Source organism: Chrysochloris asiatica, unplaced genomic scaffold (genome assembly GCF_000296735.1).
Source record: "Chrysochloris asiatica unplaced genomic scaffold, ChrAsi1.0 scaffold00380, whole genome shotgun sequence".
Classification (NCBI taxonomy): Eukaryota; Metazoa; Chordata; class Mammalia; order Afrosoricida; family Chrysochloridae; genus Chrysochloris; species Chrysochloris asiatica.
Window position 1 is genome coordinate 1,774,919 of NW_006408898.1, and position 16,694 is coordinate 1,791,612.

Sequence of the window (16,694 nt, forward strand, 5' to 3'; positions counted from 1 at the left end):
CCCAATGCAATATGTTGTTTGATTTCTTGACTGCTGCTTCTGTGACCTTTTTTTGTGGCTCCAAGTAAAATGAAATCCATGAGAACTGATGTTTATCATGATGTTGCTTATTGATCTAGCTGTGAAGATTTTCTTTATGTTGCGGTGTAATCCATATTGAAGGCTGTAGTCTTTGAACTGCGTCCAAGACTTCAAAGTCCAGCTGTTACGGCTTCAGATCTTGAGATTTGTGTGTTGGACCCTATATAAAGGGAGTTTGGTGATCTTTTCTTACTCATTTCCTGCCTGCCTCAACTGCCTTTAATTTTAGAAGAGCACAGAAAAAGATGACATGGATCAAATTCAAAAGTGTTTTATTTTCCCTCACAGATACTTAAAGCTCAGATTCCTAGTCATGATTTTAAATAGTTCACAATCACTACAAATGGCTTGCTATGTTCTAAGCAATGGTTTTAAGAACTTTGAGTACATTAACTCATATAATCTTTACAGAGTTTTGTAAAGTAGGAACTTTTATTATCTTGAATTTAAAGATCAGGAAGCCGTTATCTGTCAGGAAGTTTGCCACATTAAGTAGTCTTGTTGATATATGATCCCAGGCCTTCAAGTTTCAAGGCACATGGTCTTTTAAATATAGAAGGGAGCTTATATATGCTTGCTGTCAAAATAGAAGTATTTCATTCTCATATGGTGATGTAGATAAACACTTCAGTGTATGTGAATTTTATAGCCAGACTATCCTGATGTGGCGCTGTGGATTAATCTGCCAGACTGCAAAGCCGTAAAGCCGTTTGAACTGCAAGGTTGACATTTCAAGCTCACGAGCTGCGCCTTGGAAACCCTATACAGGGTCACTATGAGTCGGAACAGACTCGATGGCACTGCACAACAACAACATATGTATATGTGGAGTCCTGGTATGGCATTGTGGGTTAATGCGCCAGACTGTAAAGCTGTTTGAACTGCAAGATTGGTGGTTTGAGCTCACCAGCTGCTCCTCGGAAACCCTATGCAGGGTCGTTATGGGTCGGCACTGACTCGACGGCACTGCACAACAACAACTATATATATATACACACACACACACACACACACAAGTTACAGTTTGTAGTTATATCTGTTCTATAGATTGTCACTTGATTTCTAAGTAAATGGCATTCAAAATAAATAAAATCTGGGGGATAGGAGATGTGATTATCAACCTATACTTCACTGTCAACATAACTGTTTACCTCATTAAGATTATAAAAAAAAAAAAAAGACAAGTTTTTATTTGATGATACTCGATGCATAAGACTATCATAAGCAGCTTCGTAATATTTATTGGTTTCTTAAATAAAGCATATGAAATGTTACTTTCCTGTATACTCTTCTAAAAAGAATTGGAAGAATAAATCTGCTTTACACTTTTGTTCTGTGTACTTAAATTTATATGCTTGGAACATAATATAGCTCTTCCTCTTTTTAAGAGAAAAGTATCAGATCCTTTCTTGGTTCAAGCCAGATAATCTGTGTATTAGGATTTTTAATAAGGTGTTCATTGTACTCTATTAAAAGGGAACAAGTGTCTTTCTAAATAATTGTTGCAGATTTAGTTTAAGCTGGGGAAAATTAACCTAATGACAAATGTTCTCTCTGGTAGATAGGTAGGCTCAGTGGTAAAACACCTCATGAATAAGAAGTATAGTCTTTGATTAGTATTCTCTCTGAGTGTAATTTACCCCCTCTTCACAGCCTCTTTCTCCCCCAGATGTAGGCATTACCTTGTATTTTAATTGATTAGTGTGAAGCATTGCCCTTTCAGTAATACAGATCCTACTTAAGTGCTCCATTTTATATTTGTTCAGTGTTTTTAGTTATTGTTTATATATGGCCCATCAGACTAACAGTTTGGTTATGATTAAAATATAGACCTTTGTAATGGTTTGCAGTGCTTATTTTATGTAAATATGGGCACGATAAGCAGTATTAAGTATTTATAATGTAAACATTAATATCCTAGTATGCTTGCTTTCTTGGCAGATTATCAGAGAAAATAGTATCTCTCTCAGTGAAATTGAATTACCTTGCTCTGAGGATTTGAATTTGGAAACTTTGTCGTAAGTAATGCAATATATAATTTAAATTAACTATACTAGCATCGTCAAATAACTTGAAATATACTGTTTAGGAGTGATATATTATCCTTGATTTGAATTATTTTGAATTCTCAAATTTTTCTAACCATTATTTATCTCGTGTTCACAGCGTTCTTTGTTTTTTTCTTAATTTTATTTTTTAGCTCTCTCTGAAGTATAGAGAGCTCTTGTCCTCAAGAGACAATGTTGAAGACTCATTAACTTGTACATGTATCATTCTTTGTTTTTTTATTTTCTGATTACTTTTGACAGTACATTTTGAAAAATTATCTTCCTTTGCTACTAATGAAATAGTGCAGGCTATGGGGTATTACTGCTGAAGAAAACATGCAGAAACCTACTGGTTTAATATAGGTACAATTGAGCACTCCCCAAAGGATAGAAATTACATACAAATGTGTATTACTTTTACCTGGAGATAGCTAATAGTTTTACCGCAAAATAAGGATAGTGTTAAATTTTCTGTAATCTGTTTACAGGCAAGCACATGTCTACATCATCGCAGGGGCCTGTTTGTCTCTGGGTTTTCGATTTGCTGGCTCAGAAAACTTATCGGCATTTAACTGTTTGGTAAGAAGTACCCCAGTTTTTTCTTTTCTTTTTTAACAAAGTCTTAAAATGCCTCTTTTAACTGAATTTTTTCTTTCATTTTCCAGCATAAATTTGCAAAAGATTTTATGACTTATCTGTCTGCACCTAATGCTTCTGTGGTAAGTCATTTTATGATTTTCTTTGGGGACAAACTGAAACTTGAAGAAAATTTACTGATGCTTCCATTCATCATGAGTTGTCAAAAATCTCTAAATTTGAATTTAGAATGGGAGGAATGAAACTTTGGCTTTCCTTTTTATTTTTTTAATTATCCTGGGAAATCAATTAGATGAGAATATTATTACTCTTAAAGAATGCAACAAGAGGGTTAGTAAACTAGGCCGTAACTTCCTGGGTTATCAAACCTCATAAAATCTTTCTCAGTACTATAAATATTGCTAATTTGTTTTACTCTAGTATGTAGTAAATCAAGTACATTCGCTCTTTTTTTTTTCCAATTGACTTTGAGGCAAAACTGTGCTGATGACAGGAAGACTGCATGATTTTATTTTCTGGTACAAACCTTGCAGATGTGTGCAATATTATTTATAACTTAGAAAATTGAGAAACATTACAAAGTCTAAATGTAGGTAAATAAATGATATTTTAGCACACCAATACATTGCTTTCCAATGGAGCTATCAAAATCATATTGTAGAAAAAATATTTTATGAGGGAAAATTGCTTATAGTATAATAAAAAAGGATAAAATATATATAGTAATACTTCAGTTTCATTTAAAATGCAGATAGATAGTTGAAAAGATTCAGAGACAGATGTTAACAGTGATTATTGACATGAATTTTTGTGTTATGATTAGAGAAAATACTTTTTTTTACAGGCTTTAAGTCATAAAATTTATACTCTTCTAATCGTGCCCTGTATGGTTTTTATAATAAAGAAATGCAACATAGCATTGTAATCAAGTCATGTTTTTTGTATTTCAAGACAGGTCCTTACAACCTAGAAACTTGTCTGAGTGTGGTGCTCCTGTCTCTTGCCATGGTCATGGCTGGCTCGGGGAATCTAAAGGTTTTGCAGCTTTGTCGTTTCTTGCACATGAAAACAGGTGGTGAAATGAACTATGGTTTCCACTTAGCCCACCACATGGCCCTTGGGCTTCTGTTTTTGGGAGGAGGAAGGTAAATGATTATATAATCTTTTCCTTCAATGGAAAGAGCTAATGAGTAAGCTCTGTGATAGTAATTTGTTTTGATTTTGAATACAGAAGAAAACTTTCAAATAATCTGACTGGTTGTTACTAGTGTATCTAGTAGTATTCTAACACTCTAAAGCAGCTTCTTTATATTTTAGCTACCAATAAGTGCTCTCTAGTCAGTAGAGCTACCAGCCTCTCTCATGTTCTGAGAAGGACCTCATTTCTCAGAAGTCTGTACTAGGATTTCAGTGCAGCACTTCGCTGTTGGATGATTGATTTTTTTACCCTTCTACTCGGCTCTTTTCTCGTGAACAGTACCAGTCACCAAGTCCTAAAACATTTTCTCAGTTTTCTGTTTTCTTGCTTTTTTCTCCGGCATCTGCTTTTGCTGACTACCCTATCCTAAGACTGCCCTGGCCTTTCATGATCTTTAATGAAGCAAAACATACATACAGAAAAAGGTAGAAACCATAGTAGTAGAGATCAGTGAACTAACTACAATCTGAAAATCTTTTTGTTACTATCATGTAGGTGAGAATATAGACTAGTTCTTGCATCTAAGCACACAGTGTCTAGCCCTGCCAGCTGTGCCCCTCCCAGTCACCTTCTTCCAAAGGTAGCTGCTATTTAGTCTCGTAGTTCCTGAGATTAGTTTTGCCTGTTTATTTTTTGGAATTTAAGTAAAATGTTGCACTATGTACCTTTCTTCGTTTGTTCATTGTACTTGTGAGATTCATCTATGTTGCATGTAGTAATTATGTTTTAGTGCTAAACTGTATGACTCTTCTACAGTTTATTAATCTATGCTGCATTGATGAATATGTTGTTTATGGCTTCGAGCTCTTATGATTAATGCTCTATGGACATTCTTGTACTTGTCTTTTTAATTTATATATACACAAAGATATTGAATACTGTTGCTACTAGGGATCTAGTTTCTGCATGCACAGGTTTATTCCAACCAAAATGTGTTCAACATGTCTCTGAGATCATTGAATGAATGCAGACAAAGTCTCTCAGTAATATACTTGTCTTAGTCTCACTAGGGAGTCCTGATGTGCTGCTGTTGGCTAATGTGCTGCACTGCAAAGTCAGTTTGAACATCAAGGTCGATGGTTCAAGCTCATCAGCCGCTCCTCTAGGGTTACTGTGGGTCAGAACTGACTCGACAGCACTTAACAAGCCTTATTAGGGAAACTTCAAAATAATTGTGCCATGGAAAAAAATCATTTTGAGCTTAGGGCTAATAACAGACTTTTTAACAAAACTCAAGCGAACGTTTTCCAAAGTCGTGAAGCTCTGCAACAAGTTTATGGGAATACTGCCTAATATAAAACAACAGTTTTTACATGAATCGAATGTTTTAAGGAAGGTTGAAAAACTTCGAAGGTGAGTCACGAGAAGAAAGATTATCAACCTTGACAAAAATGAAGAAACTGCATGAAGCTCAGAAACTGATAAAAGACTAGGATTATCATAGATGCAATAACAACCAAAGCTGGAGTCTCACATGGTTTGCCATTTTCAATTTTAATTGACCAGTTTGTCCTGAGTAAGCCTTTCGCTTATTGGGTGTCTAAAGTGTTTCACAAAGATCAGGGAGTTCAAAGAGTTGATCTTTCAGTTTTTAAAGCAAGATCAAAACTAATGAAGATGATTTTATGGAGTGAATCTTAACTGGAGTTAGTCTTGGATTTACCAATATCATCTAGAGAGCAAGGTCCATTCAAAACAGCGACTGCAGCTGGGCCAGCCAAACTGAAGGCATACAAGGCAACTCAGACGGTAACGATGACTGTCTTTTGGGACTTCAAAGGGGTAATCTTGATAAATGTTCTTGAAGGACACTGGACAATTGCAGGAACTTATTATGAAGACATTTTAAGAAAATTGAAAACTATTTTGATGAGAAAGGACCCAGAAACGAAACGTGCCCAGGAAATTTTTTTCAACACTAAAATTTTGCTACCTACTTTTCGTATTGGTTTATTTTTATATTGATTTTTAGGAATGGTTTTGTTTGGTGTTCTATGCCAACTTTATCTCAAAATACTTGTAAGAAAAACTAGTACTTTAAAACAATTTGCCTGTTTCCTCTGTTAAATTTGAGCAACCGTAAAATAAACTAAGGAAATTTTCAAAAGGTCATTTGCTAAGAGGATGTAACCTCTATGAAAAGTTTTTCACATTGATAAGAAAAACTTATTTTGAGGAATAATAATTATTCATCAAGTCCTGGTGTGGCACTTCAGAACAATGCACTGAATTGTAAGGTCAGTTTGAACCACAAGGTTGGCAGTTCAAACCTATCTGCTGCTCCTTGGAAATCCTATACAGGGTCACTATGAGTTGGAATTGATTCGACGGCACTTCACAGCAATAATTATTTATAAATTTTTATGGTGTTTCTTTTTTCTATTAGTCCATAATTCTGAAAGAATGTTCATGCTTTATAGAAGTGGAAAAAAAGCTTTACAGTAACCATTAAGAAAACGTTTCTTTTTAAAAGTCTGTTTCATAATTTTGTAAATAAAAAAAATCAAACCCACTGCTTTTAAGTCGATTCTGACTCATAGCAACCAAGAGTTTCCAAGGCTGTAAGTGTTGATGGAAGCAGACTGCCATAGCTTTCTCTACAGAACTGCTGGTGAGGTCAGACAACCTTTGGTTAGCAGCCAAATGCTAAAGCACTGTACCACCTGGGCTCCTTAATTCTGTAAATGTTCTTGTTGTTAAGTGCTGTTAAGGCTTTCCAAGGAGGGTTGATGGGTTTGAACCACTGATCTTATGGTGGTTATCCTATAGGCCTGAGCTTATCCTATAGCACCACACCAATCCTTCAGTTCTATAAATAGACATATAAAAGTGGAGAAGAAAGTGACATACTTTATACATGACTCTTTCAACATTTGTAGTCTCTAGGATTACACTCTTGACCTTGACTGGTATGTTATTTTAGAGTATGGTCTTGCTTAGTAATTCAAGTGTTGAAATTTAACATTTGTGGAATGTTTCGCATTAAATAACTACATAGTCTTGAGGTGACTTCAGGACTAACTGAACAGTGAAATATTTACAGCATTGGCACTTTGCCACAGTATCCTGTTTCCTGAAGCTCAAGAATACTTTGAAAGTACGAAATATCATGAATAGCTTCCATTCCTACTGAATTTGTTTTGCAGGTACTCTCTGAGCACATCCAACTCTTCTATTGCTGCTCTTCTCTGTGCCCTCTACCCACACTTCCCAGCTCATAGCACTGACAACCGGTAAGTCTAGTGATACATCATGAGAAGTTGATTGGCGATTTCAAAATGATATTTTTGATTTTCTAAGGATATAGTTTAAGTTTTGGTTTCATATTAGAAAAACTGCTTAATGAAGCTGAAATGATTTATCCTTTTTTTTTTTTTCATTCTGTTTATTTGAGAACACATCTAGTTCTCAATTTAACAATGGAGCATTTATTTTAAAACAAACACACATTTTATTGTGGTCTGGGTGAAAGTTTGCAGAGCAATTAATTTCCCTTTCAACAATTTATAACACATTTTATTTTGTGACATTAGTTGCAATCTCCTCCATGTACCTGTACTCTTCCCACTTTCTCCCATTTGTTCATCTTTCTTCTGTCCCTTCCTGCCTTGTGAGCTTTAGTTGTTTTTTTTAATGATATATTGTGAGTTATGTGATACTTTACATGGGAGAACATTAGTTTTACATTCATCCTATCGTATATCGTTTCATTGCCATGGTTACAATCCCCTCCTTGAATCATCAACCAACCAAAGGGTATACACTACAAGCCTGCCTCCCGGTCATCAGCACACAGACTCTCTCCCTCTCTTGGTCTAAAGTCCCCAGCTGTTCCATCTCTCCACATCATCGTCTCTGCCTCCATCTCAGGCATCACTGTTTCTCTGGGTAGGGTCCCGCTCTCTGCTCGTCTCCCTTGATGGTCCCAGGGATGTCTGCTCCTAGACTGCAAAGTTAATCACTCCCCTCCTTGCTACAAAACATCTGCCTTTACATTTCCAACCCTCACAATCAGTCCTCATAACAATTATTCACTATTTTATCACAAGAGACCTATCTGCATTTCCTTTCATCAGCCCTGCCCAGACAGATTGGATACTACTCAGTGGAGATTCTACCTTCCTCCACGCCCTCTGGATCTAGGTTACCTCCTGAAAGCTTGTAAGCCATCACTTCTTGCCTTTGTCGCCCCCCCCATTTTGGATAGCCAGTGTCCAAGTTGCCCATCCCTGTCTACTCTGTGTATGGAGGGGGTGGGAATGATCCTTGCTGTAAAGATTTGTTCCCTCTTTTGAGCTACTGCATCCATAGGTGTAGGTCAAGTTCATCAAATTGTATCAGATTACTTTTTTTCCCCTCTTCTTTCATCTTCTAGTTGAGCTCTGATCATCCAGTTATTGAAGCCAGGTCAAGTGGGTATTAACTGCAAATGTGGGTGTTCTTGTGTGATTTATCTTTTAAATAGTAAAAAGAATAACTAAACGAAGTAGCCATGTTAACTGTCTTAGAAGTATAATGCAAAACTAGTTGTTTGGTTTGGTGTTAATGCCAAATCCAGGACTCATTTCCAAATTAGGATTGCTCTGTTCTTACTTATTTTTCTTCCTGGCTATGCCTTTTTAAAGATTTCTCTCACAAAGTTTTAGATCCAAAGAGAACTTTGGACAACTGATGACTGACAAGTCTCAAAATTCTTACATCTGTAGAACTTCTCTAAGCCCAGAAGTAGGCTGAAAAAAGTTAACTTTAATGGGGAAATTATCCATCAAAGGATAGTAGCCAAGAGAACCTAAAGGCTGTATCTTTTGTCCTATAGTTTAATTCTAATAAAAATTCTGATTTAGTGAGAATGACTGTATAATTTTTTTCTCCCTTTTATTCATGCATGAATACTGAGTTTTGCATAAATTACATAGAAGGAACAACAACAACAAAATGCAACAAAAGAGCAGAGGCAATTTATCAGTGGCAGTGAGCAGTAACCATACAGGAGCATTCAGATCATGTAAAAGTTCTGCCTAATAGAATGCAAAGAACCAACAACACTTCAGGTTTTAGAACTTTCAGGCATAATGGATCTTCGCTTGCATGTGGGGAAGAGACGAAACTAGTTCCTTGTATCCTAGTTACATCTGAGATAACTGATGTGTGCAACTCAATGTTCCCTCAGCACCTGCCCAGAGTACTGTCATTTGAAAGTGTATATAATAAATAATCAATATAATAGAGATGAAAGAGCTATGTTTAATAAGTTTGTTGTTAATTGCCCTGGAGTTGGTTCTGACTCATAGTAACCCTGTACAGGGTTTCCAAGGAGAGGTTGGTGGGTTTGAACTGCCGACCTTGTGTTTAGTAGTCCAGTGCTTATCGTACAGCACCACACCAGAACTCTTTTTAAATAAATAGTCTGATCTAAGTCCAAACCGATGATAAGGTGGAGCATAAGAATATTGTTGTTAAATGAACACAACTCAGACACAGTTTTACCTATCAATTCAGGGAAGGCTGTTTAAAATTGGTAATGTTACTTATTGGGTAGAATACAATGCAAAACCACACGCCTTTATTGATGGTCATAGTGGCAGTTGGTTACGTATTGGGTAGAATACAATGAAAAACCACACACCTGTATTGATGGTCATAGTGGCAGTTGGTTTCAAAACCAAAGCCAAGCCCGCCATCATCAAGTCGATTCAGACTCACAGCAGCCGTCTGAGACAGACTAAAAGTGCTCCGTTTGGTTTCTGAGACTACATTTTTATTAGAGCAGATAGGGATTGTAACTGTGAGACCTCTGATAAAGAAAGTTTGAATCAAAGATCAGCTGTATATAATTTTTAAAAGAGAATGTCTTTATTGCTTTGAAATTGAGTCTCATCTTTCTTTAGATTGATGTCCCTGTGAAGATACTACCCTAGGTTCTGTTTGCTTTCTGTGAGCAGCAGCAGGTGGTAGAGCTGATATTGTTCTTGGCTATGTCTTACCTCCTCTCTGTTTTCTCTGGACAGGTATCATCTCCAGGCTCTTCGGCACCTGTATGTCCTGGCTGCAGAACCAAGGCTTCTAGTGCCTGTGGATGTGGACACAGACATGCCTTGCTATGCCCTCTTAGAAGTTACCTATGAGGTAACTGCCCATTATAATTTGTTTGTAATTTTGCTACCATTCATTCATCTTTCCTTGAAGTAGGTAAAAAAATTCCAAAAGTGTTATCCATTAAAAGGTGACAGTAATGAGTTGGATTCATCAAATTTAAGCTTTCTGGTGGCACAATGTTTAAAGCATTCAGTAGCTAACTAAAGCTTGGCATTTTGAACCCACCAGTCTCTCCTCAGGAGGAAGGTGAGGTTGTCTGCTTCCATAAAGATTTATAGCCCTGGAAACTCTAAGCAGTCCATCAGTTGAAAGGATGTTTCCTTGGAGGTGTGGCCTGCTTCCAATATAATGGACACTTAACGCAAACCTTGCTTGCTTTTGATGGGTCTGGATTTTACATCTGGCTTGTCCTCCAAACTCTGCTTTATTGGACTTGAGCTAGTGGCCTGTTCTATTATCTGCTTACTTCCTGGACCTTCCTGTCTGCCTGCTGATCTTGGTTCTTGTTCATATAACCCAGCTTCTCAGGCTATTTCCTCAGCATACAGATTGATTAAGTAGATGAAGGGCTACAGCCCTGGCGCACACCTTTTCTGCTCTTAAACCATTCGGTATGCCCTTGTTCTGTTCAGACGATTCTCTCTTTGTGTTCAGGTTCCTCGTGAGCACGATTAACAGTGTTCTGGAATATCTCTTTGCAATGTTATCCATAGTCTGTTATGATTCACACAGTCGAATGCCTTTGCATAGTCACTCATTTCGTTACTGCTAGTATGTAAGGTGTAAGGCTTGAGCTGATGGGAGATGAAGTAGGCCATGGGAAGGAATTCTTACCTTAGTGCTTTACAATTTGAGCATCAAAACAGGAATTTTATACAATGTAGTAATTTAACTATTGGACTGTGTGAAAGCTGCTGGATAGGAGAGTATGTAGAGTTGAGGGATTTCTCTTTGTAACTTCCCCCGACTATGTTATGAACTGTGGCTGTTTTTTATATTTATGAAGGGCACTCAGTGGTATGAACAAACAAAAGAAGAGTTGATGGCTCCTACCCTTCTTCCAGAACTCCACCTTTTAAAGCAGGTGAGTTGCATATGATTTAGGGAGATATGTTGCAAGGTCCACAGTTCAAACTCAATAGCTGCTCTTCTGAAACCCTACACAGGTTTTCTGTGAGTCAGAATGGACTCAGGGGCACTCAACAATTCAAAGGATGAATTCAAACAAAGGAGCATGTTTTATTGTTATGTTGCCTTTGAGTGAATTTTGACTCAGGCCACGCTGCATAGGGTTTCCGAAGAGTGGCTGGTGGGTTTGAACTGCTAACCTTGCAGTTCAAACCCACCTTGTGGTTTAGTGTATTATCTTACAGCACCACACCAGGACTCCAGAGCTGTGTCTGGTGCCTTAGACCCCCCCAGCTATCCTGACACCTACAGGGGAGGATACATAGTATTAAAGATAGGCAACTAAAAGCACGTGTGTTCTCAGTGTATATGGAGGAATGGCCATGAAGAATAGAGACCATCTCTAGTAGGGGTTCTGCTGATAGGTTAGATGGCCCCTGAACTGAGTCAGATACAGTTTTGTCTGTAAATGGAGCTTCTTAACATTTTAATGTCTCTTTCTAGCCCAGTTATTTTCATTTCCTTCAAGTAGCAGGGGTTTCATTTTGTCAAACCAGCACCTTTTCAGTTTTATCTTAATTGTGTTTACATTTATCTTGGCAGATTAAAGTTAAAGGCCCAAGATACTGGGAACTGCTCATAGATTTAAGCAAGGGAACACAACACTTGAAGTGAGTATACTAATTTTCTCAGACGTATCTTTTATAAAATGAACAGAAGTTTTGAAAGAAAGCATAGAAGGTATAAGTTATAGATCATTGTCTAGAATATTCCTTGCCACCCTTTGATTTCATCTAGTAGGGTGTGTTTTGAATAAATGAGTGTATACCTTTGAAACAGGGTTTACTTTAATATGTTAAGAGAAAATGCATCAAGTATGTAAGTATTTTTAGCTTTGTCACAATGTATATTTTCCGAAAACTTTCTATATACTAGCTGTTATTTAATTTTTTTTCTTCTGTTTTTAGTTTTGAAACACTATTTTTCTGCTACAAACCAATCAGTAGGTAACTTAATACCTTAAGATCTATGAACAGTACTAGATGATACAGGAAGTACAAGAAATGTAGGATAAAGTAATGCCTTTGACGCTCACCCTCTGCTAGATAGTCATGGTTCTAGTGGTGATGTGCCATGTAGTTGGTCCTGACACATAGCATAGGGTTTCCGAGGCCATAAATCTTTACGGGAGCAAAAAGCCTCATCTTTTTCCCACGGAACAGCTGGTAGGTTACAACTGCTGACCTTGAGGTCCACAGCCTGACTCGTAATCACTACGCTGCCAGAGCTCATTATAGATAATCATAGTACCTTTTTTTCAAATCTAGATGCCAGAGAAATCTAGAACCTTATTCTAGGCTTTCTCCTAGGGACAGATTTAACTTTAGACATTGGGTAAAAGTCAGAGTCCTTAGTGGGAAATGGTGAAGGCTGGATTTTGTGGCAACACAGCACTTTACAACACTGTTTTCAGTCGAGAACTACAAACACTACATCATATTAAATTTATCCTTTTTTTTTTTCTTTCAGATCAATCCTTTCCAAGGATGGGGTTTTGTATGTTAAACTCAGAGCTGGTCAGCTCTCCTATAAGGAAGACCCAATGGGGTGGCAAAGTTTGTTAGCCCAGACTGTTGTTAACAGGAACTCTGAAGCTCGGGCTTTCAAGGTAGCCTTGATGAGTACAAACTGAAGGAGGCTGGGGAATTGTTCCAAACCTACTAGCACGTGCTTCTATGTTGTAGTTTATGACAATACCATTAAGGGATCTGCTGCCTTCTCGTCGTTACTGGTTGGAAAGACTAACTGACCTGGGTACAGTTTTATGAGCAACCATAATAAGATATAAGTGCTCATATTCAGTATGATTTATAGTTTAGGTTAATCGTTTGTCTACTTATATTCAAATTAGTCAAGGTTTATGTAATTCATGCCCAAAACAGGAAAATATTTTTACAACGAAGCACTTATTAGTAATTTGCATTTTAAACCACCACTTGTTTAAATGTTGGTAAGGAAGGATAAAATTACATTTATTTTAATTCACCTCACATTTTAGGTTAGTAATTTATGGCTGAGCTTTTATAGTTCCCAGGGTTTAAATATGTAAGGGACTTCAGATGTTTTTTGGGAAAATTCTGTGATCTTTTTCTTCAATTTTCCCACAAACTTTTTGAAGCCCCCTCATTTGTGGTTGATACTAAGTGAATTTTATTTGGCAGTGTTCAATAAGTGATCTCTGAAATAGACACGACTGCGTCTTAAATAAATTAGAATCCAATGTGTAAATAAAATAACTGTTTGGGCTTGAGTTTAGATAGGGAAAGTATAAAAAACTGAAGCTATCTTGAGCTTCCCTGCTTTCTAGGAATTCTGATGTAAGATGGAAACCTTAATGCAAAATGGTAATATCTTTGTATTTCTTTTTCATTCTTGAAGTTGGAGTATTAGTCTTTTTTTCTTTACTCTATTAGTAGCATTTTGAGTTTGCCTTTTAGTCAGTCAGTGAAGGAAGGGAAAAGACTTTTGGTTGAGTTGTATAAGAAAGACTTGTTGATAAATATATAGCTCAGTGTAGTTTATGTAAAAAGCCTCTTGTAACTTCTAGAAGTTACAGGTTGTTGAAGCTCTAACAAGTTGGTACAGCCTTGATTTTATGACAACATTGTGTGAAAAAGGGAGGTACACCCCCCACATCCCCCCCCCCCAAAAAAAAAAAAAAACCACCAAAAAATCTAGAAGGAATGGAAGCAAATATGTGGAATGATGATGCACGGAGAAAACTGTAATCACTGTAATGAAACGGTGGTGTAAAGCTGATGTTCTCACAAGTAAACTATCTGTTCACAGTTAAAAAAAAAAAAGAAAGGTTGTCTAATAACCGTGTGGATTGCAATTTGAACAGTAAAGAACATAATGTTTCATAATTTCACTTACATTTATTATTTGTTTGCTTGTTTGTTTTTAGCCAGAAACTATATCAGCCTTCACTTCTGACCCAGCACTTCTGTCATTTGCTGAATATTTCTGTAAACCAACTGTAAACATGGGTCAGGTATGTATTTATGTGGAAAAACTCCATTATCTTTAAATTTCATTTTTTTCCTGAACTTTTTGAAGCCCCCTCCTGTGGTTTGTAGAAGCTCCAGAACTGATTTTTTTCTGTCTTGGGACCACAAAAAACGAGAATTTTTGTATTTATCTTTGAGAATTGATGACATAACTCTGACACACTATTAATCAGAGAATGATTTTTTACTTGGATGATACAGCTTTGTCACAATCTGAAATTGTTTAATAATTTCTACTTTGGTAGAAGAAACACTTAAATATTCTAAGATTAGTTTTTTAAAGTTTTTGTTGTGAATTGAGTGATAGTTTACATGGGAGAACATCAGGTTTACATTCATCCTATTGTATTTTGTTTCATTGCAATGATTACAATCCCCTTCATGCGTCATCAAACAACCAAAGGATACACCCGGCAAGCTTGCCTGCCGGCTGTCAGCACACAGCCCCTCTCCCTCTCTGGGTCTAGAGTTCCCAGCTGCTCCATCTACTCCATGTCATCGCCTCTACCTCCATCTCTGGTATCACTGGTTCTCTGGATAAGGTCCTGCACTCTGCTCTTCTCCCTTGATGGTCCCAGGTCCTCTGCTCCTGGACTGCTGTAAGATTAGTTTTGACAGGTTATTCTTCCTTATGTCCTGTCATAAACGAATCTGTGTTTTCAGTGTGTCCTACTACTTTTTCTGTAATTACATAATTGCATCAAATTTGTTTTCATTTTATATTATAACCCTTCTCTTAGTCCTGAAATTTTTCTTCAGGATTCAAAGAATGCTTACCTGATCTGTGGTTTAATCCCACATTAAACACAAACAAATTGAATTTAAGAATTACGTGATCTGGGATTAATGGCCTTTCACCTACAAGTGTGTATGGCCTTGGGAAACATTTCTCAACCTCTCTAAGATGCAGTTTTTTAAATTTCTAAACGTGGGATGGTAATAGATCCTACTTTATAACTGTGATTTTAGGATTAAGTGAAATCATCTTTTCCTCTTAAATTTATTAAGTCTTTATAATGTTTCTGATTCTTTGTCAGATACTCTTCTAATTCTGTCTCTGAGAGTAGATGCCTTATCATTTTGGGTGTGTAGATGAGGAAATTACCCCTCAGAGATACGTTGCCAAGGTCACACAGCTAGTAAGTCCTGGAGCGTGGACTGAAGGCCACAGGTCTCTTACTGTAAAGCCCGTGGCTGGATTTGACCCCAGCTGGGTTTGACTCTGCTATCTCACCCAAATTTAGGTGTTGTCAGTTTTTTCAACTGTGTCATTTTTGATGCTGGGTTTCCTTCCTAGATCCTACTCCTCCCAGCCAACCCAGGGCATGTATCTCTGAATCTGTAGCTGTTCATTTTACTCTAACTTGATCCGTTTCTTGTCACCTTCAGCACATATTATTTGTGCCATTTAGTGATATTGATTGCATTCTTTGAGTCGTGCAACCATTCTTACCTGCCTTTTCTGAGTTGATCTTCTATTGACATAAATTCACTGCCCTCTACAGCTTTTATCTTACCTTGCAAGTTGCTATTGCCAGTTTGATCCCATGTAGATAGTTCATAAAAGAGTATAACGCTCAAAGCAGACTTATGTTTAAATTGTGCTATAAGTGAAAGTTGACAGGGCAGTTAGCCCGTTTGATAGTTTATACATATAGTGTTTCGGAGGTTCATCCAACCTTCATGCCTTTAGCAAGTCTGGATTCCATGTGAATTAGAAATTCTGTTCTGCTTTCCCTCTCTTGATCACCCATTCTTACATAGAATCTGTGATCAAAATGTTCAGTAATGGCACCTCCAGTTCTTCTGGTCTCATGGTAAAGGAGACAGATCTTCATGGAAGTAGTTAGTTTGGGTTATTATTTGCGTGAAGTATTTTTCCTATCCTTTCAGTTCCAACTTAATTGTGTCCTTGGGTTTAAGCTGCATCTCTTGTAAACAGCATGTAGTTAAATTGTGTTTTCTTTTCATTCTACCTCTCTTTCTTTAAGTTGGAGCATTTATTCTCTTTACATTCTCTGTAATTACTGATAAGAAATGACTGCTGCCATTTTGTCATTTGTTCTGTGTGTGTCAAGCTTTTTTTGTTTTTATTCCTTACTATTGCATGTTTTCATGGTTTGTTGATTTGATGTACTGAGCCTTTTTGCTTCCCTTCTCTTTTCCCTTGTGTATCTTTTTATTATTATGTTTAACAACTTGTAACATTCTTCTTGTTGTTGTCAGCTACCATTGAGTCAGAACGGACTCATAGCGACCCCATGCACAACAGAATGAAACAATGTCCGATCCTGGGCTAACCTCACTACCGCTGCCACACTTGAAGCCATCAATGATACCACCTGGCCGATCCATCTCGTTGGGGGTCTTCCTCTTTTTCTCTGATCCTCCATCTTACCCCGCATGACATCCTTCTCCAGCGACTGTCCCCTCCTGATAATATGTCCAAAGTATAAGAGACGAAGTTTAGCCATC

General features: G+C 37.1%; 1 protein-coding gene across 1 annotated transcript in view; it reads left to right on the forward strand.

The window, feature by feature from the left end:
* ANAPC1 (anaphase promoting complex subunit 1) overlaps positions 1-16,694 on the forward strand; it is a 110,893-nt gene that overhangs the window by 80,305 nt on the left and 13,894 nt on the right. The window contains exons 34-43 of the mRNA XM_006876451.1: positions 2,023-2,099; positions 2,618-2,708; positions 2,795-2,848; positions 3,678-3,871; positions 7,071-7,157; positions 9,933-10,050; positions 11,027-11,104; positions 11,752-11,819; positions 12,679-12,817; positions 14,117-14,203. Coding sequence (XP_006876513.1) covers positions 2,023-2,099; positions 2,618-2,708; positions 2,795-2,848; positions 3,678-3,871; positions 7,071-7,157; positions 9,933-10,050; positions 11,027-11,104; positions 11,752-11,819; positions 12,679-12,817; positions 14,117-14,203 — 993 coding nt within the window. The remainder of the gene's footprint in view (positions 1-2,022; positions 2,100-2,617; positions 2,709-2,794; positions 2,849-3,677; positions 3,872-7,070; positions 7,158-9,932; positions 10,051-11,026; positions 11,105-11,751; positions 11,820-12,678; positions 12,818-14,116; positions 14,204-16,694) is intronic.